Genomic DNA, 25001 nt, shown 5'->3' with positions numbered 1-25001 from the left:
GGTATTTGCTGACAGATACCCTATGGCAAGGGTTTTCAAAGACCACAGAAGTGCTCCTGTGCAGTCCTCCAAAATCCAAACATGATCAACATGGATGCTAGGAAGGAAAGGGAGTGGCTCCTCCAAGAGGATGGCACATCAAAATCTGCAAATTTCACTTCAGCTCTCCGTAATGTTATGACTCAGAGATTTCAAGGGGCAGGCAGGTACACAAGGAGAGTTAGGACAGCAGACATCGTCAGCAATGACTAGTACTTTCTTCTTTGTTTGAAGAGGAACATGAGGAGCAGTGACCTCCAGAGGGTTACACAAATGTGCATGTTTCTAACCAAAGTGTCACGAATAACATATGTAAATATAAAAGAAAAAAATTCTTGAGACCTTAAGATAAACAAGGAGATCATTTAATTTGTTTTTTCTCATACTTTTTATACTCATTTGTCTCATTGAGTCTAAAAAGTTGTTTCTGTCCAAACAGAGGTGATAAACATAAACACACAAACTGGCTGCAAGCCCTGATTTTACCCCAGTTTAAGATGCAAAGAATTATAACCATCGGCTAGTATTTTACGTTATTTCTCTTCAGTTTCAATCCTGATATTATAATAAGCTGATAACTGTGATTGGTTGCTTTTATAAAGGTTTACTGTGTTAAATATGAACATAGTAAATTTTAAATAAAGTTTAAAAGGCCCTTAGTGACTTAACTTCAGCTATGTGTATTTTAGGGCCACATATATCTATCGGTAGCAGACCATTCAACTATAGTAACAATACATTAAGATGGAATTACTCATCATTTACCTGTCAAACCGCAAGCTACGCCCATACAAGGCATCCCAGTCCCACCCATATGTGGTCCAACCCTTAGAAACGTCCCATTACCGTCACAAATACAGGAAAAATGGCGGCGAGTATGTTGCGGCTCCCGCTGCGACTTTCCTCCAGAAATATGGGGATAATGACCCATAACACCGGCTTGAAGACCTCAAATATACCTAGGACGACTCAAAGCAGGACCGCAGTGTCCACGCCGTCTGGAGCAATTCTACCGAAGCCGGAAAAAGTGAGTTTCCAACGTCCAGTTTACAGAGGTAGCCGAGCGGAGTTTTACGAGTGGGCGGGACAGCGGTGGTTTGACGGAAGCTTTGACGAATAGAAAGACAGGATACGCACCGGACTTGTTAAATCAGCCAATGAACATTTGTTTTGTTAAAGGGAGAGACTGTCAAAGGAAATAAGTCACTAGTAAATTTAAAGGTCATTTATTATTCAAAGACTCGTTTTATTTGGGGAAATGTAGTGTTGTGTCGTTAAAAAATACGTCCGCTGGACAGCCGCTAATGTTGGCGAGTAATTTATAGACTTGAAGCCTAAACTCGTCGATGTTCGGGCAGGACATGTCCAGTTGGTCGCGGAAAAGAAAGGCTGTTTTCATGTCGCAATAAAAACACAAATACACGTTAATAAGAGAAATTGATATTTAATGATCGATTGACGGAAACTGCCCTGAGGTCAAAATGATCTGCTCTGTAACCACACACACTTCGTCCACTCTTTTTGGGCCTTCGACATTTGTATATGATTCTCTGCTGGAATCTGCTTCACGACTGGCTGAGGGGTGTTAACTCAAATACATGTATTCATATGGAGATACCCATCGACCATGCTTTACGGAGCCAAGTCAACATGACTCAGAATAGAGCTTCAGTGTAAGGATGTAATGACCTGGTGACATCAGTTGTGCTTTTAGTGAAAGCATTTTGTGTTTCAGATATTCTGAAACACTCCTGCCAGTTTGGCCTCAGTTTTTTTTTTACCTGGAAATTCGTAAAACGTCAGCTCTGTTACAACCAATCTCCCCTGAATCCAGCTGTGCCACAACACCTGCAGAAAACCTAGTTATGTTTAGTGATCTGAATAGTTCTTGCATCCTCTTGGTTTAACCATAACTTTTCTCATTGTTTGATTTTTGCAGACACCATTTGGTCTCATCCGCATGACATTAGTGGTGGTGCCTTTCCTTTATGTGGGAAATCTGATCAGTAAGAACTTTGCTGCCCTCCTGGAGGAGCACGACATCTTTGTCCCTGAAGACGACGATGACGACGATTGACCTAACTCTGGAAAAGTAAATGGTAAAGTTCAAGTGCTTATTAGCCACACCTTATGCAATCTTTAAGCATTGAGGCTGGGACCTTTAGTCACGGTCTTCTACTGTGTAAAGGGTGTGTCAGCTGCATGTCAAAGGAAGTAATCTGTGACATTTTTCCAGTGATGACAACTGTGTTCTGTTTTTTTCATTTACATCCACAGGGTGCTTTGCAATATTGACTGAAAGCATACCAGTCGGCACAAGGAAGATGGGGCACTTTGTCTTCCAAATAAATCCCTCTGTCTCCACCCTCTTCCTTTCCCTATTCTCTAATATTTAACTTGTTTTGCCTCCAAGAATTTATGAGAAATGTCATATCATGCGAGGCTATCATAACTACTAGTTTTGGCCTCGCTCCTGTTTGCATGTTTGTGTGTGACTAATAAATAAAGAGTCTCTTATGTGGAAAACACTTGTTGTTATTTAATCTTAACACCCATAATTTCTTAATTCTGGCTCATTTTAGGCTTATCAGGTCATGATAACATATATTGCTTTTTTATTTTATTTTATTTTTTAAATATTGGCTGGTTTTCTTTGTCAAAGTACATTTTTTAAGGCGTGTCCTCGTAGGTCAGGTCTGTCTTGCTCCCTCCTGAAGGGCAGCGTTGGCCAGTCTCAGGTGTTCATTGAGTGAGCCCATCTCCAGCTGGCCACGCCCCCTTGTGTCACTTAGCTCTACATATGCCTCCTTAAAACGCTCATAAGCGACTTCTTTCTCCTGGAATAAGGACAGACATGGTAAGCATAGTTAGGCCATTTAATTGTTCTAAATTTTTAATGTGTATTATTTCTGTGTGATAAAAGAGATTAGACTGTAAAACATACCTTTGTAAGAGATTGCACTTCATTCTGTAGACAACTGATTTCTTTTTTAAGATACTGAACTTCATTTTCTTTTGCTCTGAGTAGAGTCTGTAAGACATTAAACACAACCTCTTATTCAGTAAAAGGACTAGATGTTACAATCCCTGATAATGCATTGTTTTAAATTGAGAAAATCTTGAGGGATGGCTGTTATGAGAAAAGGCAGCCCAGAAACGTTACCAGTTTGGGACACATTGTCAGTAGTGGACCTTGGATTCATCGGGTGTTTCAGCCATTATCACTAGACACCCTCATCCAAGGAGGCCACTGGTTTATGTTTATGTTAAATTGTTATTTCTCTTCTTTCTTCTGTTTAGTTTTCTACAGTTTATTTTCTTCTATCTATTCAATGCAACTAAAACATAATACTTACCTCTTTAACATTTATGGAGCCTCACTTTTTCAAAGGGATAGAAAAGGTGATAGAGAGAAGTAAGACAAGAGGGACAAGATAGGAGAGAGCAGAGAGGAGAGCTGGAAGGGGGGCACCCGATCTGGCTTCCCACACCTCCCTGCCGGATCGGGCTGTACGCTCTACCTCCCCACTGCCTCCCAGAAAAGGGAAGAGGAGCAGAGGGAAGAAGAGCGAAAAAAACCCACCAGATCAAAAATGCAGAGCTGCCTGCTATGGTGACTCATTGTAAATAAGGAAGCAGCTGAAAGTAGCTTATCTTACTATATTCATCTAATTCATTTGACTATTGTCATTTTTTAAAACAGAGTTTACACAGTTCTTTAAATTTCAATGCGCTCACCAGTCACATTACTAAGCACACCTGTTCAACTGCTTGTTAGCACAAATATCTGACGTGTCAATTAAATGCCAGCAACTCAATGCATTAAGGTATGTAGGCATGGTCAAGATGATCTGCTGAATTTCAAACTGAGAATCAGAATGGAGAAGATAACTGATTTTTAACACTGTATAGTTGTTGGCATTTTCTGAGTATCTTTAAATAACTGTTGATCTACTGGAAGTTTCCCGCACGGCCCTCTCTAGGATTTACAGACAGCGGGTGAGTGTCATTTCTCTGGGAAAAATGCCTTGTTGATGCTAGATTGCTTTACTATCATAGGAATCAAAGTCACCTGAAATAACCACTCATCACAACCAAGGTATGTAGGTATGTCTGAAAGCACAATATATTGAAACTTGAAGCAGAAGGGCTACAGCAGCAGATGACCACACTGTGTGAATTGTAGCCTGGGCTCACTAAAACTAGACAAAAGAAGATTTGAAAAACGTTGCCTGGTCTGATGAATTTCTGCAACATTTGGTTGGAAGGGTCAGAATTTGGTGTGAACAACAAACATGGATCCGTCCTGCCATGTATCAACAGTTCAGTTATTTTGTAGAAAATAATAAAGAATCTCCATCAGAATTTTAATTATCACTTTACAGTGTAATAACAATGGAAAACATTTGACAGGCAGGAACTTGAGGAAAAGAAATGATTCAAATACATCCTAGATGTGCTTAGATTCACGAGTCAATTGATTCACCAGAGATGCGCAGGATGATGATGTACTTTATTTCAGCCTGTAGGTGGCGATATGTACTGCAGCTGAATGCTCAACAAAAATGAGGCCAAGAAACAGGTGACGGCCTCCACAGGGGGTCATTAAATCAGGATACAAGGCAAAAGAAAACACTTTGATCCTTTTGTTTTTATGGCATGGGTTCAAAATCCCACAGACATAGATCAGATGCTGTTGTGAGGTTCCCAGTGATGACAGTAACGTCAACATTTGTCCTTTAATATTTCCACACAGCTATAAATAAAGTTGGTTTGAGCGGGGGCAAATATATTTTTCAGCTTATCTCTTTTCATATAAGAAACTGTAATCAATACCTCGAATTCTGATGCAGCGCACTCAGTGTTGCAAAGGGATACCACATCCGACCTCTGACCTGTGATGAAATACCGCATACGGCTGATCTCTTCTGCCAGTTTGGCCTTGAGATCCTGTAATTGAGATGTGTAGCTCAGAAATAAGAAGTATTACAATGTATGTGCTTCTTTATTGTGTTTTCTCAATATGTAAATGTATAAGAATAAAATAAAGAGGATGTGAAGGTCATTGTTTCACTTTCTAACACAACATGTTGTTCTGTATTCAAATTCATTTGCAAACAAAGGCTGTGCAGAAACCTGGTTCTCTCTTCTGAGCTGCTCCAGCTCCTTCTCCTTGCGTCCGAGCTCTTTCTCTCGGCTCTTACTGCTGTGTTCAGCGCGGTCCAGCTCCAGGCACTTCTGAGAGTAACGCTCTGACAGCACATCTAACTCAGAGTGCAAGACATCCCCCTGGAGCCTGGCATGCACAAACACATGAGTTGTGAGGTTTTTGTGAGGTCTTAATTATAATGCATCACAACAGGCGTGTGGTCAAGTGTAGAACATCTTCAGCCTGCAGCGAGGAGGGCTATGGTACACTTACGCCTGCCCTCGGCATGATGAATCCACATGTGCCGCTCCTGCGAACGACTTCCTGGCCTTCTCCACTTGTCTCTCCAGCTCCTCTCTGTGAGCTGCTCTCAGTGCCTCCATAGCTTTTGATGAACAGTTAGTTAGCTAGTTAATGCATTCGGTAAACAACCTTAAAACAAGAACACCAAAAGTAGGCTTGCAGGTGACAGCAGCATCAGTAGGTAGTACTGTATACAGTAAATACCATATATTCTATTTTTGCACCACTGTTTTGTTGCACTATGACTCCAAGACCAGTTCCTTTTTTGTGTACACACTTGGTATTAATAGGTTTCTCATATGTGTGAGCTGATGATTTCTTGACTGTCATGTATCAGTCAAGAAATGCTAATTTTACTGAATTGCAAATCAATAAATGCCTTTTTTGGCATGAAATACGTTTTAGTGCAGGTCCCTAAAAAGTTTAAGTTTAGATGAAAGAATGAATGAATCAATTTCTTCACTTAGATGACGAATAAAGAAAAGTAATTTCAGTGCGGCCGTTTCGCACTGTCATCCTCGGTAGGTCTAATAATGGCTGAAATGATTTGTGCACAACTTTAATCTTTTCCAGGATTTAGTCTGAGCCATAAGAGGGAATTCGTAGAAAACACCCTCACTGGATTAACTGGCTAAGACAGTGGATACTGCCTTACGGTCATAAATTAATGGTCCCTCATACCTAAAGCAAGATCTTTATTTTCAAAAGATTAACTTTCAAAGTAAATTGGAGTCTAGTATCTACTCTACTATTGTGAGGTTTAGGACTGAAGAAATTAAATCTTGATAAATGATATGACTGTGTAACATGCATGTAAGGGACCAAGGGCTAAGATTCATAAGTATTTATTTTAGTTAAAATAAAAACTGCACCCTGCAGAGAGCAAAAAGCAAATCCTCATGTTTAGCTGAAGCTGCTGTTGCTGTTGATACTCCGTGACTCACCTTTAGCAGCTGCTTGGCTCTCCTCCTGTAGCATCCTGTCTCTTTCCTCTTCTAGCTTTTTTATCTCCTTGGCATGCTTCTCCTGCAGCTCCTGCAGTGCTTTCCTGTGTGCTACTTCCATGGCCTCCAGTCTGGCCCTACAAGGTGCCCCAGTGCCACAGGGACTCTCCACCTCTATACCCATGGCTGCACGCTCCCTCTTAATGCTCTCTACCTGCTTTCGAAGAAAAACAGCCTGGAAGATTGTTTTATAGAAAATGTGTAGGGGTAGAGAGGAAGGAGGGGAAAAAAAGACTGAAAACCAATCCCTGTTGGATAATAGTATAATTTTCTTGCCCTGACTCTGTGCATCGCTATTTTTTAATTGAAAGTTCTCTCCTACCTCTTTTTGCAGTGCTTCAGCTGTATTCATTGTGATCTGGGCGCCATTTATGGATGGAGGAGCCTCCTTCATGTTTGATGTATCGATTTGTGACCCGGTGACAGACTGGTTGACCTCTTGAGGTGGTGAGTGATCTCTCTGGGGAGTAAGTAGAGATGCAGATGCCTGTGCGGTGCTTGACTGATAAGCCTGGGTGCCTATGAGAGACTGTGAGCTCATGTCCTGAAATGACATTGTCTCAAATTCTGCCCACTTCCTGTTAACTTCAGAGTCCATAGTTTCAATAACAGGTACAGGTACACTCCCCTTTTTCAGCTCCATGGACTCCCACCTGCTGCCCATCTCATTGACGGGGAGCTCCTCCTCAAACCACTTGTTCCTCTCCTCCAGTCGTTTTGCCTGCTCACGGTCCCAGCCCTCCCCTTCCTCTCTCTGACTGGCTGGCGATAAGTCTGCACCCAGATCTCTGTCTGCTGCTTGGTGGTGGATTTCGGTCTGGTAGGAGTTTGCAGCTGTAGTGGTGGAGGTGCAAGTGGCAGGTTCATAGCCCGAATCCTTGCAGGTGAACTGAGCAGGGGGTTGGCATGGTGACGGTCTCCAAGAGAGGGGGTTCTCTTTCTCGCTGCCGATGTCTGATTGGCTGAGGTCCGAATGAGGGAAATACAGGAGAGTAGAGTTACACATTCAAAGAAAGATAAGAGAGACAAGGTCCGCTGCAGGCAGACCACCCAATCATAGCCGTGCTCCACAGAAATGTTCAGATCTTGTTTTTGGAGACTGAGGATTTTAGCACTATGATAAACATCAAGTATTCACCATGTAGGGTGTTTCTGTTCTGTGTGCCATTAATTAAGATCAAGAGATACCAGTAATTTTAATTTAATTTAAGATCATTTACTTTAACTTGATTCCAGCTTTTTATACTGCTTTGGTAATGAAATGCATAAAGTCTATGAAGGGCGCAGGTACAGGGCTAGTTAATTCTATGAAAAAAATAATAATATAAAACTATAAAAATAAGAAAGTAGAAAGAACTTTTGCAATGATGCCTCACAGCAAGAAGGGTTTCTTTTGGCTGGCTGGGCCTTTTGTAAGGAATTTTCATCTTCTTCTTGTGCACGTGTGGGTAATCCAGCTTCCTCCCACAATCCAGAGAGATTAAGTTAATGGGTGATTCTAAATTGGCTGTACGTGTGAGTGTGAGCATGAATAGTTGTCTGCCTCTCCGTGTTAGCCCTGCGACAAACTATCTGTCCAGACTGTAACCTGCCTCATCGGCTTGCATCCACCTCGACCCAGAATCGCCTTTATTTGACAGTTTCAGTGAAGAGAGACAAATCAGGGAAATGACGTACAACAAACAATCCAGCCAGACTGTTTTACACGCATCAGGTTCTAAGTTAAATGAAATGACTAAATAGTGTATGTATGTAATAAATAGTGTATATGGTTCTTGAAATGAACTCCAGTTCCAGCAGCTACAACAGTCACAGTCTGCTGCATTAAGCCTAATGCATTAATAATAGTAATAAAACAATGTAATATGTAAAAGCAAAACACACTGATCACATATTCTATGTGCACTAAGAATTTGGGCACATTTTGCAGATATTATTTATTTTCTGAATATTATTACAATATGTTTACACTTTCATGTGTTCCTTAAGTCCTAAGTAAAGGATCTGAACACTTCCTGTCTCACTGTCTCCCACCATAGTGCCAAACTCACTGTGTGTTGTTCTGGATCGCCTGCTTCAGTAACTTCAACCAATTTTTCCGAATTCTGGATGTCACAGCAGAGAGAGTGAACACTGCTCCTTTTGTCTGGGGCAGATCAAAAGACACAACCACACGCACGCACGCACACACAACCACGTGCACGCACGCACACACACACGCACACGCGTGCGTTAAACAGGAAGCAGCCAAGCATCTATTTGTCTGGCTGTGAAACTGGGAGTTGGGTGGGTGGAGGTGTGATTATTTGACAGTGTTTTCGTCTACTGAGCAACACCATTAATAATTCAAATTGAATTCAATTTTATTTATATAGAAAAAACAAAAGTGCTGTAAATACATACTTGTATTTGGAGTCCGTAGTTCTTGTCCACATCACAATCTGACACATTCAGGCAGGACGTCAGGTCGATCTCTCCATCCAGGTCATCTAACTGCAGCACGACAAGAGCAGCATAACTTTAGCTGAGTCAAATAAGGTCACAGTTCTCCCCCAAACAATTCATTTTTCAGGAAACTGACCTACTGGTATCAAAAAACAAACTTCATAAAGTCTTCCTGATTGTGCAAAAACAGCACACCAGAAACTGCTTTAATGTCATACCTCCTTAGCCTCTGAGTCTCTGTAGTATCTCAGCGAGGTGTCACAGAGAACAAACCAGTGTTTCCTCCACTGCGGAAAGCACAGTAAATATGGACAACGATGAACTAACTGGTGCCATGACCATCAAACCCATTCGTTGGCATTCATTTCTACAGTATGTTGAGTCTTTTCAAGATGTTTCACAATGATGAGTCACGTTGGTGGTGTTTTGAGCCTGTCTGGCAGGTTTTATGAGGATGTGGTTACAGCTAGAATTAGCATCTTAGTTAAATATAATAAGATTTTCAAAAGAATACCTTTACCTTGCCATGTTCATCCAGTCTGGACATCCACCCCTTTGAGAAACAACATCTGCAATTAAAGAGATACGAGGAAACAGAATGAAAGAGCTCTTTTTGTGGTTTATCTCTCACACTTCATTGTGAAACTAGAGGAAGCGGAAACTGTCGGAAACAGACGACTGCACTCTTGAGATAAATAATACAGATCGACGCATGTGGCGAGGTGCAGATAGAGAAAAATACAACTGAACAGAAACATTCAAAGAGGAAGCTGTGTAGTTTCTGTGAACCATCAAACTGTCAGAGGGAGAAAGGGAGGGAAAGGGGAACCAACGGTACATTATTAGAACGATAGTACGAACTGAAAAATACTCACCGTGTATGACGAATGTGATCCGTTGTTATCGTAATATGAAGAGGAGGAGAAATAGAGGAATTAGGTTGGAAGAAGTGCCCGATGTGATATGTAAAGAGGATGTCATAAAAGTTTCACACATACAGAGATGCCTACATATGGAAATGCTGTGTGAACTACTAAAAAAAGTTTTCAACAGTGAAACAGAAACATTGTTGAATGTTTCATTTCGTGGTCATCCATCAGTGTACAGTGACTCAGCTGTTTTAGTCATGACAGCACAACACTGCAAATACAGGCAACAGTAAACTGAAACCGTCCTGGAACCTATTAATAAAGATGATAAATCGAATGAACATGCTGCCCTAAAACACAGAGTGCTAGGTAATGACTTCTGCCTGCGAGTGTGTGTCTCTGCGAGGGGCTGAAATACATGAATGACCTATTTTCCTCCAAATGCTTGTGTGATATATACAGACGCAGGAAGTCATGAGACAGTGCTCACCTGTGTCTGCAGGCGTTCAGGAGGAGCCGGTCGCTCATTCACCTTGGAGGATCTGTGTTTTCCACTCTGGCTATCTGAGGTCTTTGATGGATTAAACAGACAGGACGTTCTTGCCTTTTTAAACACAGCTGTTTGTGATAAACATGCCTGCAGTGACTGCATCTTACCTGTGTATGAAGAGATGCTGCCGATCTTCTCCGAGATGATCGTCCGTTCTCAGAGTCTCGACATTTCTCCCGTCTGTCTCTCCCTCTCTCTCTGCCTCTCCCCCTCTCATCTGACTCCAGCCTTGAACTGTAGAACTGGCTCGATCTGTCTATTTCATCTTGATACCTTAAAGTTAATGTGTAGAGGAAATGAAAAGAGGAAACATGTTTTGAAAGTGAATTTTTGCAGACCTCTGCAAAAGGTTCAAGAGCATGTTTATTTTCTCAGGCCATAAATTAATGCTATCAGTTACCACATCAGATAAATACATATCTTCAAAGAGTTTTCTGCCCACTAATTTTCCAGCTAGTAAAGGAGTGACGCACAGATCACAGCAGATTGTAGTGCACAAGTCCAGACTTTACACACTAAGTGAAGCAACTGAACCAAAGTATTGCACTAACTGTTTATGGATTACAGCCATTTTATACAATTATCAGAGAGTGCAATGGAATGAGGTCACTAGTGTTTACTGGTGATGTGACTGCTCATAGAAGTAGCAGGATGAATTGAGCATTTACAGGGCTATACTCTGTGGTCAGGTTCCGCCAAATGCCGAAAAATTGATTGGACAACTCTTCAAGGTGCAAATGGATAATGACCCAAAACATACTGCACAAACATCTCAGTTTCTCAAGGCAAAGATTCAATGGCCAAGTGAGTCAGCTGATCTCAACCTAACAGAGCATGCCTTTTAATTTATTTTTTTTAACTGAAGCCAAAACTGAAAGCAGAGAAAGCAAATAACAGCCAGCAGGTGGCTGCCCTGAAGACCTACCAGAGCATCTCAGAGGAGATAATTCAGGCAGTCACTGACTACAAAAGACTTTTATCCACTAGTTCCTTTTGGTAGCAGTTAAGTAGTGAAAGGCAATATGAAGTGCTGTTAATGTTGATTTTGGTTCCTGCAACATTACAACTGAAGATTTATAAGGTTTAAAATGTGGTAAGAAAACTTCAACTATAACTGCTAAAGCCTATTTTGGCTACTGTGTGCATCTCAGAACCTCTGTCAGTCTTGGATGAGCTAAATATTTCTGTGTCCAACCACATTTTGGTTGGCATTTAGGTAAGGCCCAGATGCAAGTGCTCAAAACCAGCAGTGAGACAATGCCACATCACCAACCTGTATGTCCTGAGTCTCTGGTCCCTGCATGGACTGGGACTCTGGTTCCTCAACCTCAGCCCTGGAAACTCTTCTTCTGACTCCACTTGGATCTTGGGAATATCAGCCAGCATTATGTAATCATCTATGGTCATCCCCGCCTTAGATTAAGAAAAGATTTAGCACGTTAGCATGTGGCAAGACTGATTTTTATATGGTGTTTGTTAAACAAATAGATAATTCTAAAAACTGAAGCAATTGCAGGAGTGCCTTAAATCTGCATTCATTTCATTTATATGGCATAATGGAATATTTACTTTACCACTTTAAACACTTCCTAATGCGTTTATTGTGTCAGTTGCTAGTTGTGAATTAAAGATTAAGTCTTTTTTCTTAAGTTTAGTCATTCTAAGTGCCAGAAAGGAGCATTATTCACAGTATGTTCATTGGCTAACAACTCAAGGTTGACAATCAGCCAAATTCCTGCTCACACAACTTATTTATTTATTTACCTCCTCAGCATCTAATGCAACCTTTTTGGGTTCAGAGACCAGCAGGGTGTCCATGCCTCGTCTAATGGCGCTCCTGCTTCGGTCACCTATGACTTTGTTTTTTCCTTCATCGGCTTCATCTGTTCCTGTAATTGTAGCTTGTGACAGTGATCCACCAAAGATTTGCGAGACTGTGCCCCGCCTCGATGACGAGGATCCAGGTGAGGCCGGGATGCTGAGTAAAGAGTGTGCGGACCCCTGCCATGAGTTTTGTGGACTCAGCTTGCTGTCTCTGGAGCAGGGTTCTCTTTGTGGGGAGTGGCTGGTGCCGTAGCCGTTCCTGGATGGTGAAACGTCACGACTGTTCCGAGTTCGAGTGTTGGTCGAGCTGTTGACAGCTGTTCTGATTCGTGGGGATGGTTGGGATAGCTCATATGAATTTTGCTGAAGAGCTGACGAGCCACGACGGGAGATAGACTCGAGATTTTTGTACAGCTTCTCAGAGTCTAAACTGTGCCTGTTCGAAGCTTGTGATGGACTCCCTGACTCTCGACTATATCCCTTTTTAGCATCATATTCATCATTCTGTGAGAGCAAAGAGCCTGCACGCCTGTGAGATGGTGTGGCCCTGGAGGGAGACACGGTGCGAGAGGCACTGGACAACTTCCGGCAGGATGGACTGGACCAGCCTGACGTATGGCAAGAAGGACCATATGATGGAAGCTGTGGAGAGCTGTGAGATGAAGTATGAGACCGAGTCTGACTCCTACAGAGGGAGCTCCCTCTCTGAGCTCCCACAGGCGATTCGGTGAGCTTGTAGCGTTCTGGACTCATAGAGCTGTGACGTGTCGGAGAATTTGTCGGTGAATCTCCTCGTCTAAAGTTTGAGTGGTATGTGTATCTCTGCGGGGATTCACTTCTCCAAGTTTCCTGCATATATGTCTCATGATTTCTTCGCTGGGAAGGCACTCCCAGGTTGACGTTCCTGTAAGGGACACAGGCCTTGGGCTCGGGAACATAGTTGCTTGGAAGGGGATGCCCCCGCTCGTAGTAACGAAACTGACGTTTTTTGGCCTCCTCAATCTGCTGCTCACCATCACCTCTTCTGTCGGGAGAGAAGTAACCACTCTCTTGTCCCCTATCTCCCCAGGACTCTGAAAATCAAACAAATCTGTAATCATTGCCTTAATAATGTAAATAGCTTATCAGAGAGGATAATCTTTCTGTAAAATGCTCATGATGGAGTTTAGTTCTAACTGGGATGCATGCCTGTGACTGACCTGACACCTGGCGGGACCTGTTTCTCCCTCTCCTCTCATCCATCCAGGAGCTTTCAGTGCCTTGTGGGGGAGAGGAGTCCAGCCGTGTCATTTCTCTTTGAGCCACACAGTACAGCTCCAACCTGGGGGATCGGCCCCTCTCTGAAGAATCCAACTGATTTGGAGAGCTGGGAGAGGTAGCAGACAATCAGTCGATGGGCAATAAATTGTTATTTGAATGCATCTAAAGTGTTTGCTCAAGTTAGTGAAGAAGTGCTTCAAGAACATCTTTATACATCTGCTGTGCTGTCAGTCTAAGATTTCCATCAGCTTTGTCTTTCATTAAACTCTTGGCATTAAACAAAGAAGGAAAATAATGTTAATCTTCTTTTTCCATACAGGAACTTTCAGAGGAACTCAGAACTTAATTATGCTCAGCAGAGGAAACCATCAAAACAGCCCCCGCTCACATGGTATTTAATTTTACGTACAAGAATTTTGGGGGTCGGGCTTGTAGAGCTGAAGGATTAAGACTGATCACGTATTCATTTTATGGATTAGAACCGTCTGTAGGTTATATATAAAATATATATTTCTATAAACAGCATTGATTTTTTTCCTAGGTCAATTAAGTTACAGATTAATTTAATTATTATCTTAATCAACTTAATTATTGGCATTATTAATGTATTAGTTAGATGTTATCATGTACTTAATTCATCATTTATATATCATTACTCCTTCTTAGTATGCCATTTATAAAAGCAGATGTATTCTTAAGACCATCTTCAAGTTTCAACAGACTTTTCAAATAAATATAAAATGCTAGAGGAGTGTGTAGAGACTCACCGGTGCTGCTGCAGCTGTGATAAGAGGAAAAGACTCAGTGTACGGAATATAGAGCCTGAGTTATAGTCAGAGACTCTCTGAGATCACTACACTGTGAGAGAACAGTGCATATTCAGTGATTTGAACAGAAGCCCTGAGTGCTACGGTAGTTATTATGGAAATATGATGAGAGCAGATTTATGTCCACACAGATGAAGTGTATAAAACACTGATGTAATTATTACATTTTATGTTGATAATTATGCACCCGTTTCTATGCTGAATTTCCAGATAGGAAAGCTCACTGTGTCTGCACTATCAATAAGCAGATCAGTTATCATTATTGTGGCACTAAAACATCCAGCGCCATCAGCAGTCAATCAGGTCCTCTTCCTCCTGAAAGCCCCACTTAGTCTAAACCTTTTCCTCAAAAGTTTAGAGCTCACCAAAGCAAGAACATTTAAAATATCAAGAACTATAAATTGCGTGTTTTTTTTGTTTTTTTTTAACTATCAGCACTTTAGACTCTGGAAGCTAGGGATCAAGTGAGGTTTGTGGTTTGCTGCCAGTGGTACTGGTACGTTGTACAAAAATGGTGAATTAAAAAAAAGGAGGACCAAATTCTTCCTCCAAATTCATCAACTTCATCTCACATCGACGTCTTGAGGCTTGATCCTGGGTGTTCCAACATGACAATGATCCCAAACACACATCAAAACGGGTTAGGAATGGATAAAGCACGCTTAACATTAAGCGTTTTGAATGGTCGTCTCAAAGCCCCGACATCAACCCTATTTAAAATTGAGGACTGAAGCCACAGTTGTGTAAGGAAAACCAAAAATGTAAATGAACTCTACCAATACTGCCATAAAAAGTGATCAAATATGTATCCAGAATTATGCCAGAAACGACCAAAACAGTTTGGTTGAGGTTAGGGATGCACCGATACCACTTTTTTGGAAACGAGTACGAGTACGAGTACTTGCATTTCAGTACTCACCGATACCGATACCGAGTACTTAATAAAAACACAATTTAAATTTACAGGTAACAGCTTTAGTCCTATAATTTAACAACAAACAAACAAACAAACAAGGGACTAGTTTGGAATTAAGAACATTTATTTAAAATGAAAAGCATGTTGTATGCAACATATTACAGAATAAATAATTATGAAAAAAAAATTTAAACAGTGACAGTGCAACTCAAGTATTTTTTTTCAGTTTATTGTATAGTGCACAATATTTGAATAAACTAACAACATCCACCGACATAGAACTGTGGCAGTCAGTGCAATTGAGGTAGGTATTAACATCAAGTCTAAGATGACTCACTTAATGGAGAGAAAAAGTGAGTGGCAGGGTTTTTTTTTCACTAGCACAGTCACAGCTGGGATGACATCAGAGGCTAGTGCGTCATAGCTGCTCACTTTTTTAGTTAGTTCCTCAAAGGGGGCGAGGATGGCAACAGTCGTCTCCATAAGAGCCCATTGGTGAGCAGTGAAATAGTCAGGGAGTTCGTGCTCGGACACGCCCAGCACTCGCTTTTGCTCAATGAGGGACTGGAGCATGTAATACGTGCTGTTCCAGCGCATCTGTACGTCCTGCTGCAGTCTCTTTATTGGCTGGTTGAGCTGTCCCTGAATGTCCTCGAGGCGGGAGGAGGCTAAGGCGGAATGTTTAAAATGCCCAACTATTTTCCGTCCCACTGCTATAGCATCAGCTATGCTCCTCTGTGCTAATAAGTAGTGATGGGATTTCCGGCTCTTTTTAGAGATCCGGCTCTTTCGGCTCGGCTCACTAAAAAGAGCCGGCTCTTTCGGCTCCGAACCGGCTCTTCAGGTTGTTTTGTTGCTTTAATTATTTAATCATTAACAATAATATAAAATTATGCAGAAAAGGAATTACTAATGTAAAAAAAGTGGTTTTATTTATATGTGTTTATATATGGCCCCTAGAGACAAAGCACGTACGAACTCTAAAGCATATACAAACTCCAAAAAGCACGTACAAACTCCAAAACACATTTCTAGCGTTTACTGAACTTCCAAAACAGAGCTACCCAGATCACTTAAATTACACAATTGAAAACATGTGTGTATTGTTTGTGTATTTATAGACAAGCACTCATATTTATTCAAATAATTAAAAAAAAAAGTTCATTTACCTGTTACTACCACACACCAAATCCGGTTGTTGATACTTCCTGGCTTGTGTAGCCACTAGGTAACAAAAGCTCAACACTGCGCCCTAGAAACCTGGAGCACTTCTGTTGTCTTTTGTACGTGCTTCTGAGTTTTTACATGTTTTGGAGTTTGTACGTGCTTCTGAGTTTTTACGTGTTTTGGAGTTTGTACGTGCTTCTGAGTTTTTACATGTTTTGGAGTTTGTACGTGCTTCTGAGTTTTTACGTGTTTTGGAGTTTGTACGTGCTTCTGAGTTTTTACGTGTTTTTACGTGTTTTGGAGTTTTTATGCGTTTTGGAGTTTGTACATGCTTAGGAGTTTGTACGTGTTTTGGAGTTTGTACGTGCTTTGTCTCTAAGGTCCACCATAAATATACTTTATTTATTCACTCCACATAAAATGTAATAAATAAATCATATAATACAAAAAACAACAATCTACATTTTAAACTTTTAACTATTTAAATTTTCAGCTTTTTCCTTTTAAACAAATTTAACGTGAAACAACACAAAACACTGCAAACCACAACACAATTAAATATAAATTAAAATATTAAAACAAAAAGAAGATGCACATTCTCTGTCATATGGGCCTGCATGATTTCTGAATCCTTTATCATCTGCAACTGAAAATAGTGGATGATTACTATACCTTTTTAATGTGACATTGTTGTCCCTCGCTCTCTTTCTCTTTGGCTCTGTTCCTGTGCTACTGCCAGTGTAACTAACGCCCCTCCCCCCTCTGCCCAGCGCAAAGTACAGGCCGCGCATGCGGAGTTTAGCGGAAAAAAGGGCGAGAGAGAGGGTGAGAGAAAAAAAAACCAAAAAAAAAAAAAACCTCACGGCTCCCAATAAGGAGCCGGCTCGCATCGTTCACTTCAAAGAGTCGGCTCTAAGAGCCATTTCGTTCGCGAACGACCCATCACTACTAATAAGCATGGGTAAATAAGCGTGGGTAAACTCTTTGTACTCGTTGTCGTGTTGGGATTTTAGGTGCTTGATTAAATTACTTGTGTTAAATGCGCTACCTTTTGAGCCTCCTCTGGACAATTTCGCTGAGCACAATTTGCAGTCCGCCTTTGTTTTTGCGTCTTCGTTCACTTTGAAATAGTTCCACACGGCTGACTTGTCTCGCCTCGCCTTCTCCCCGCTCTGAGATGCACTCAGGGCCTGGGGGTGGGCACTCTGCGCCTGTGATTAACCCCTTACATGCCGCTCAAACATAGACAGGTCTCAGACCGTGGTATCGGTCCTCGGTATCGGGGGACTTTTAACAAGTACGAGTACTTTAGAAAATGTGGTATCGAGGCTGATACCCTAGTTGAGGTGCAACTTTTTAAGGGACATTTAACCAAATATTAATGAGGGTATACTTTTGACCCTGTGTGGATTTAAGAAAATCCAAAATACATTAAAACTTGTGCACCCAGCTCTTGTTTTTAAAAATCTATACAGTGGACATTACAGTTCACATGATTAAAACCCCAGAATTACCATGACATTCACACCCATGATGAGTGTACGTAAATTTATGATCACAACTCCATGATTGAGCTAATAGATGTTATTGAGCTGGCTGGTCAGTGTATATAGTACAGGCAGGTTCTTGGTAAAAAGTGGTTTCTTAAAAACGGGACACTGGATACACTCACCTGGATTGTATGTCAGTATCACAGATATTAAGTTCCCACTCAGGACTCAGACTGTGCTCTAGACTCCACTCATAGGTCCAACCGCCTCTGACATCATCACTACTGGCACTTGTGGTCACCTCAGACAGGGCACATGTGTCGTCATCATCATCATCTGTATCCTGGTTTGTGGGGAGCAGAAACATATCTTAAGCATTTGGATTAATAGTGACAATTAGATATTTAAACAAAGAAAAATGCTGTCAATCAGAATGTTTTGTCTCTATTTTTGAAAACTATTTAAACTCAAAGTAAAAGTGCCGAAACAATGTCTGCTTTTTTTTTTTTTAAACAGTTCAGTAATAACATGTTTAGCAGTCCTAACTGGAATAATTCAACCAATTTAAAACCAAAAAATGACAGAATTCAACAAATTTATGGGAACCAAAATTGTCAGTTTGGCATAGCTACTGCAGCCTTGTCTAATTTGACTTATTCTGCAATTCTTAAAAAAATATTTAACCTCCTAAAAGTGCAGGTTTCTTAGTTATTTGGATTTACAATAAACCAGCCAATGCTTATATCTAATTATGACCCACTAAAAGCTTCATACAGCAACTATGTGATGGCATGTGTCTACTCACTTTAAAAATCAAACAAGTCACAGCAAAACAAACTGAATTTTTATACAAAAGTAAAAAACAAACTAACTTCCTGAGTCTGAGCATTAACACAAATTCACTTACTGTCACTGATCACTGATCTTCAGGCAAATCTGCTGTCAAAGCTGTGTAGCCACTTCTGTCTTTGCTTCTCCAGTCGTTCCAGCTAAGCCAACACATCTAGCCTGCACAGGACGTAACTCAAGCTAGTCTCTGGTCATGCTCATCATTATTTCATTGCTCCAGTGCTTTTACATCACCAGAACTGCCCACTTACTGTCTTTCTTATCATTATCTTGATCTCTCCTTCAGGTCAGCTTCTCATTAACACAAAACTTTTTTTCTCATTTTAGCTCCTGATGCTTCTTGGATGCAGGACTAAATAAAATGCATCTGTTTTTCTCTGTTTTCACTTGAAAATAAAATCTACATTAGAGTCATGATGTTGACTAACGTAAGTTTCACAATGACATTGCTCTGAATAATAAGTTAAGTGGGCCGGTGTTGCACGAGGATATGTGCCTGCATGTGTAATATGGGCGTATCAGATTACAACCTATTCCCTAAGGATGGTAATGAGCTTTCATTAATTAATGATACAGAATCAAATGCCACCATCCTTCTCCCACCTCCACAATTTTATCACTTGGTAATTGTATTACAGGCTGACATCATTCTTGTAAATTGTCATTTTATTTGATTTTAAATGTTTATAAAACTGTCGTATAAGCAAAGAATCTGAGCATCTGGGTAGTTTTGCTGCCAACCTGAACCTTTGGTACACAAATATATAGAACTGTGCAATGTTGACCCTGTTTTGCACCCATCGTATGAATTATAAATATGGGCTGGTTACCTAGGAAACAAACCAAAATAATGTTGCGCTTGTGAATTGTTTTTGAGCTGTTGGAGTGAATAAATCACAAAAGAATGGATCTACAATTTTCATCACCTCAATGAGGGCTTCCAGTCAGAGACCATGAGGGTAAGGCGGTATATCTGTGCTAATCAGAAAGTTCTTCTTTACATCCATGTTAATCCAAACTTGACCTTTTACCTTTTGGATATAAGAATTCATAGCTTCATCATTTTCAAGTTTGTGAATAAATTGTTTTATCAAAATTCTTTCTTTGGCTGCTTCACCATAACAAACAATCTGCCTCCAACCTTTGACTCTTCTTAGCACAGAGATCCTGACCATCTGTTCAAGTCAAAGCTATTTAAATTTTATTCAATTTTATTTATATGGTGCCAAATCAAATGAAATCAAATTAAATTAAAGACTCTAGAAAAACACAGCGAAAACCCCAACAACCAAACGACCCCCTTTGAGCAAGTACTTGGCAACAGTGGAAAAGAAAAACTCCCTTTTGTCAAAAAGAAACATCTGGCAATATATGTATGCATCCTTAATGAAGCAGAGGATTACCACACAGATAGTAGCTAAAGTAAGACTTACAAGTTTTAGGTCACTGTAATAAAGGGTATTCTGTGAGACCATAAAAACCTTTAGTTTCCATTCTTTAGTACCTTTAGCAACACAAACATGACCCTTGCTCCACATTTGGTTTTTTGGGATCTGGTCAAAAAGACCTGGGAAATGCTCAAATCCCTCTTCTAGGTTTAAAAACCTGTAAGTGGCATTGTGATCAGTTATATGATCAACTGAACGATGCTTTATCTTTAATTTAAAGACTTTGTACATACCCAGGTGGCTACACAGAAAGCACAGTAGCTGATGTAGCTACATACCAGCTCCTGCAGAGTATCCTGTTGTGCAGCATCTGCTGCAGGAGCGCTGCTGGCGTGCATGTGATCTGGCCGCAGGCAGGAGCTACAGCGGGAGGGGTCAAAGGTGTTGGGCTGGAACTGGCAACAGTAAAAGTCTTCAGCAGGGGGCGACATGGTCCTGTCCTGTCCTCCGAAGCTTAGGGTGCACATTTCCAGACACATTACTGCTCTAACTCCATTTGAGTGACTGGTTTCATTGGACCTGGAGTGCTGTTATTTCCCAGGAGGCTCTTGGTGGGAGTTCATTAGCATAAACACAATCAAAACAATTGAATACTTATTATACTAATTAAGCAGACTTTAGGAAATTAAAGGTTAATTCTCTAGCTTTTTATATCTGAATTGCTTATAAGCTGAAGCATGATTCTTAAAAAACAGCCGCTCTGTTGCTATAAATTGATCTCATTGAGTCATAGCACTTACAGTGGTATGTATGTAATGCTGAACTAAAGTGAAATACACACCACTACTGCTTGGACACCTTTACACCTGCTCACCTGCTTGTAAAAGAACCCCCCTATGGCTTGTAAATCTCTAATGGAAAATAAGAAAATTGTTTACCTTGGTGACATAATCCAATGGTTTACAGAGGTTATATCCAAAAAAGAATCCTCCAGCAAAACTTGACATCAGAATGGAAATGATCTCGTGCTACCATGCAGGAGTTAAAGACTGTGGTCTTTTGTCAGAAAGCAAACTTTCATTGGTTCTCACAGGGCCCCAATATGGCAATTGTGTCCTATCAGGTATCATCACCTTTAGAAAATGAAACTGAGCACTAACTCCTCTTAACAGATGTCTTATGGCTGATGATGTGCTGCTGCACAGATGGTTGCCCTCACCCTGAAGCCTCAAAGGAAAGAGATAACTGGACAGAGAGTACAACCAACATAACACGATACACATGACCAAATCATACTGTATCTTAAATAATAATTTTCACTGGGTGCAAGAAAGTAAACACAGAAACTGATGTTGTTTAAATTAAATTGTGGATGTATGTCCTCAACCTTTGTCTTATTTATGTGTATTCACCACAAACACTAAACATCAAAAACTTTCAAATAATCGTTTTTTGGGATATTTGTTCTTTAAGCCAGGTGCTGAAACCTCTGAAACTACATCAAGCAGCTTAATAGCTTAGCTTGGCAAAAAGACTGGTAACACTGGGAAATATCTAACCAAGTGGGAACACCAGCAGTTCCGCATAAGGGTTTGTCAGCTGGTTGATTGCAATTTCCTGTCTTTATATTAAAGTAAAACAAACACACTGTTTTACACTGTAGGGCCTCTCATTTTTCTGCCTAAAGCCTGTCAATCGAGTAAAAATGTTTCCAGATTTGTAATTTTTTTACATGCAGTCCACTCACATTTAGATTATCAAGTATATAAGACAGTTTAGTAAATTTCAGTGATGAGTCTGAGGCCATTTTCCTGCAACTACACAATATGGGGGCTACAAATAAACACCATAAGTCCTTTGTGTTATTAATATTGGCTTGATACCAGGGTAATCACAGTACAGAAACTTTAATCTAGCAACACTTAGTGGTGTTACTCGCTGATGCTCATATGGGTGTTAAATGTCTGTAAAGTTGTAATGATGGAGGCCATAGCAGCTTTGTAGCAAGAAGGTTGTGGGTTTGAATCCAGTCTGGGTGGAGTCTGCATGTTCTCCCTGTGTCTGTGTGGGTTCTCTGCAGGGTACTTTCTTGGTCCCCAACAACCCTGAATTGGAAAAGCAGAAGAAAATGTTTTCCCTGAGTCATAACAAATAAATATATTAAAATGCAACAGTTCTATGGATAAAAATGTCTTGTTGATGCCAGAGGTCAGAGGAGAATGGCTGCACTGCTTTGAGCTCATAGGAAGGCAACAGTAACTCAGATAACCTTTCAATACAACCAAGCTATGCAGAAGAGCATAAATCTAAATGCACAACACCTTGACAGCAGCATAAGACCACACCGGGTGCCACTCCTGTCAGCTAAGAATAGCAAACGGACACAATACTTCAAACATTGCCTGGTCTGAGTATATGTTTCTGCTGTGATATTCATATTAAGACAGTTCTCAAGACAAAAAGGGGCCCAGCCCTGTATCTCTAATGGTGTATCTAATATTTCTTTATATCAAATTACTTGATGGATTGAATTCAAACAACCTTAGCCTAAACAAAACGGGCCACAGAAAAATAGTTAAGGTAAGACAGAACATGAACTAATTTAATTCAAATTCAGTAACACAGCCATTTTTTTGCAGCAAACTCCTATAAGTGAGCAAATTTCTGAGAGCTGCTGGCATCATTGGCTAATTCCTATCGGGAATACTCAGTCTGCTTTCTTCTGGGATTATTATGCTTGAGCAAGCCACGAGAGGGGGCCTTTGGTCTCAACAGGGATGTACAGTACACAAACTGAGGACAAACATTAAATGCTCACAATCACTCTCTACTGTTTTCTCCCCCTACAGTGCCTGGCCACGGACCATCTGCTTGTAGATCCCCACACTGCTCATCAAACGTCCGCAGAGGTTCTGTGTATTTATAAACGCACTTTAATCTGCCTCTTGTTATAAAATGACAGTTGAGAATGAAGCGCTCAGGCCCACTTTGCTTCTTGTGAGCGTGTGCATTTGTCTCGTTTTAGAACATGTTCACAGTTTGTGATGATTAATTACAGTTTCGTAAGCCTACATTTTGTCAAGCAGTGGTATCAAATGAACTCCCAAGACGAAGTATAATTAAAGATTTTTGGCAAGTAAAATGACAATTAAGGGGAGATATTTTTGTCTTTGCTGTGTGTCACATGCGTACTGTAGCTACATTCAGCTGCTCTGGCAGCAGTTGGTGTAATGAGAGAGTAGAGCCAGTATCCATGGAAATGCAGTTGGAAAAGTTCACCTCACACAAGTTAAAACTAACACCAAGGTAAACATGTTAATGACTGGATTAAAGCTATTTCATGGCCACATGGAGATTTTATTCCTCCCCCATGTCGAGCACTGAGGTAGTCCAGGTTTTCTGTTGCTGTTTTTTTTCTGGCAAAATTATTCAAAAACACTGGCTGACTGAATTTAGATAAACTTTGAGGAAAGGTATAGCATGAAAAAAGAAAAAGGCAAGGAAAATGTGTGGATCTGGATCATTTTTACTATACAGTTGCAATGTTGGTCTATCCATTTCAAATGTTAGTAGAAGCATGTGTCCTTGGCAGTGGAGAGGGATGTGCTCTCTGATTGTCAATTTTTCTGTTTTCCTGAATAATTAGTGATGGTGACTCTACTGTTCATAAACACACTTAGAAGCTAAGGTCTGTGGGCTCGTTTTGCAGCCACAGCATCTGTGTAGCATCACTGAGTTGACCATGAACTTCTCTGCATGGCTTAAAAATGCTTAAAAATGCAGCACAGCAGCAAAAGTTGTTGGAATGGCCCATTCAAAAGCTAGAGCTCAACCTGATTGAAATGCCATGCTGGAATCTAAAGAATGGCCTCAAATCTCTATGGAATAAATCAGTAGTGCAAAACTATAGTGGGCTTGCAACAACATAAGAGACCAATGAAGTTTTACAGAAAATGATTATTTCAAGTTATTGCTGCAAAAGCTGTTACTGCAGGCTATTGAACTATGGGATGTACTTATTTTTACAAAGCACTGCAAAAAAAAAAAATCACTCAGTTCCCTGATTATTTGTTATTATAAAGTCCACCTTTTCCTTTCACTGATGGATTGGGAGCTGTGTGGTGGATAAATGTAACACTCCATGTGTTGGAGCTCAAATAGAGCATTATACAGTACATAGAAAGTGATTTTGGACACAAACTTTGTTTATTGTTAGTTTAAAGCTAGTTTTCACAATAAAAATTAGATTGTTCAGTCCTTTCACGCATAGCGGTCACTACAGTGGACAGCTATTCAAAGGCTCTTTTCTTGTATTTGTGTCAGTGTTGATGATATACTTACACATAAATCACTACATTGGACACTGATGTGTCACTCCATACCCTTCCACCCACTGGTTGTTTAATGTTACTATAGATGTATGACGTGTTTCATTGTAATTATTGTAATTTAACCCTGTCATGTATGAATTATGACAACCTCAATCAAGATTTCTTTCTTGAGTATTTTTATTCATCTTTTCATGCCTAAAGATGAATAAAAATACTTGAAAATCCTGATTGTGGTTGTCATAATTCATACATGACAGGGTTAAGATCTACTTTCCCTGCACCACATAACAGACAAGCACAGGGTACAGCGAGGTAGTTGTGATTTGCTGGTGCAATATATTTCAAATAAATAATTAAATCATTACTCTAGAAATGCAATCTAAAGGGTAGTTCAACTGTTTGCATGTTGGGTTCTTATCTTTTAACAGCAGACCAAGAACTGCTTGGTGTTCACTTCAGCTTCATGCTTTGTACTTGTCAATGTTTCCATTACTTCACCCCTCTTCTGGACATGGGGCCACTCGCCATGTGCTCAGCTTTTAGTATTGTGGCTTTTACGTCAGAGTTACAAATGCCATCACGTGTGATCG

General features: G+C 40.5%; 2 protein-coding genes across 3 annotated transcripts; one reads left to right on the top strand and one right to left on the bottom strand.

Moving 5' to 3' along the window:
* Positions 1-874: 874 nt before the first annotated feature.
* Positions 875-2565, top strand: smdt1b (single-pass membrane protein with aspartate-rich tail 1b). The gene is made up of 3 exons (XM_085164271.1): positions 875-1066; positions 1979-2138; positions 2317-2565. Exons 1-2 carry the CDS (start codon positions 905-907, stop codon positions 2114-2116), a joined length of 300 nt encoding a protein of 99 aa, XP_085020397.1. The 5' UTR covers positions 875-904; the 3' UTR covers positions 2117-2138; positions 2317-2565.
* On the bottom strand, positions 2354-24587 carry LOC146516772 (myosin phosphatase Rho-interacting protein-like). Of its 2 annotated transcripts, XM_085164258.1 has the most exons (18): positions 20417-24587; positions 18026-18193; positions 13383-13549; positions 12124-13256; positions 11633-11772; positions 10467-10632; positions 10300-10380; positions 9461-9493; positions 9159-9227; positions 8899-8988; positions 8547-8641; positions 6818-7457; positions 6436-6670; positions 5462-5573; positions 5176-5335; positions 4876-4989; positions 2984-3070; positions 2354-2876 (listed from the first exon to the last, which is right to left on the bottom strand). In XM_085164258.1, the coding sequence occupies exons 1-18, from the start codon at positions 20617-20619 to the stop codon at positions 2730-2732; spliced, it is 3840 nt and encodes a 1279-aa protein (XP_085020384.1). In that variant the 5' UTR covers positions 20620-24587; the 3' UTR covers positions 2354-2729. The 2 variants fall into 2 exon arrangements, with proteins under 2 accessions (XP_085020384.1, XP_085020383.1); XM_085164257.1 differs by lacking the exons at positions 10300-10380; positions 10467-10632; positions 11633-11772; ... (2 more) ...; positions 18026-18193; positions 20417-24587 and adding an exon at positions 9816-10279 and having other exon boundaries at positions 9461-9509.
* Positions 24588-25001: the final 414 nt, after the last annotated feature.

This window comes from Neolamprologus multifasciatus, chromosome 6 (genome assembly GCF_963576455.1).
Source record: "Neolamprologus multifasciatus chromosome 6, fNeoMul1.2, whole genome shotgun sequence".
Taxonomy (NCBI): domain Eukaryota; kingdom Metazoa; phylum Chordata; class Actinopteri; order Cichliformes; family Cichlidae; genus Neolamprologus; species Neolamprologus multifasciatus.
Note: the sequence above shows the minus strand (reverse complement) of the source record. Positions and strands in the feature narration are given on the sequence as shown.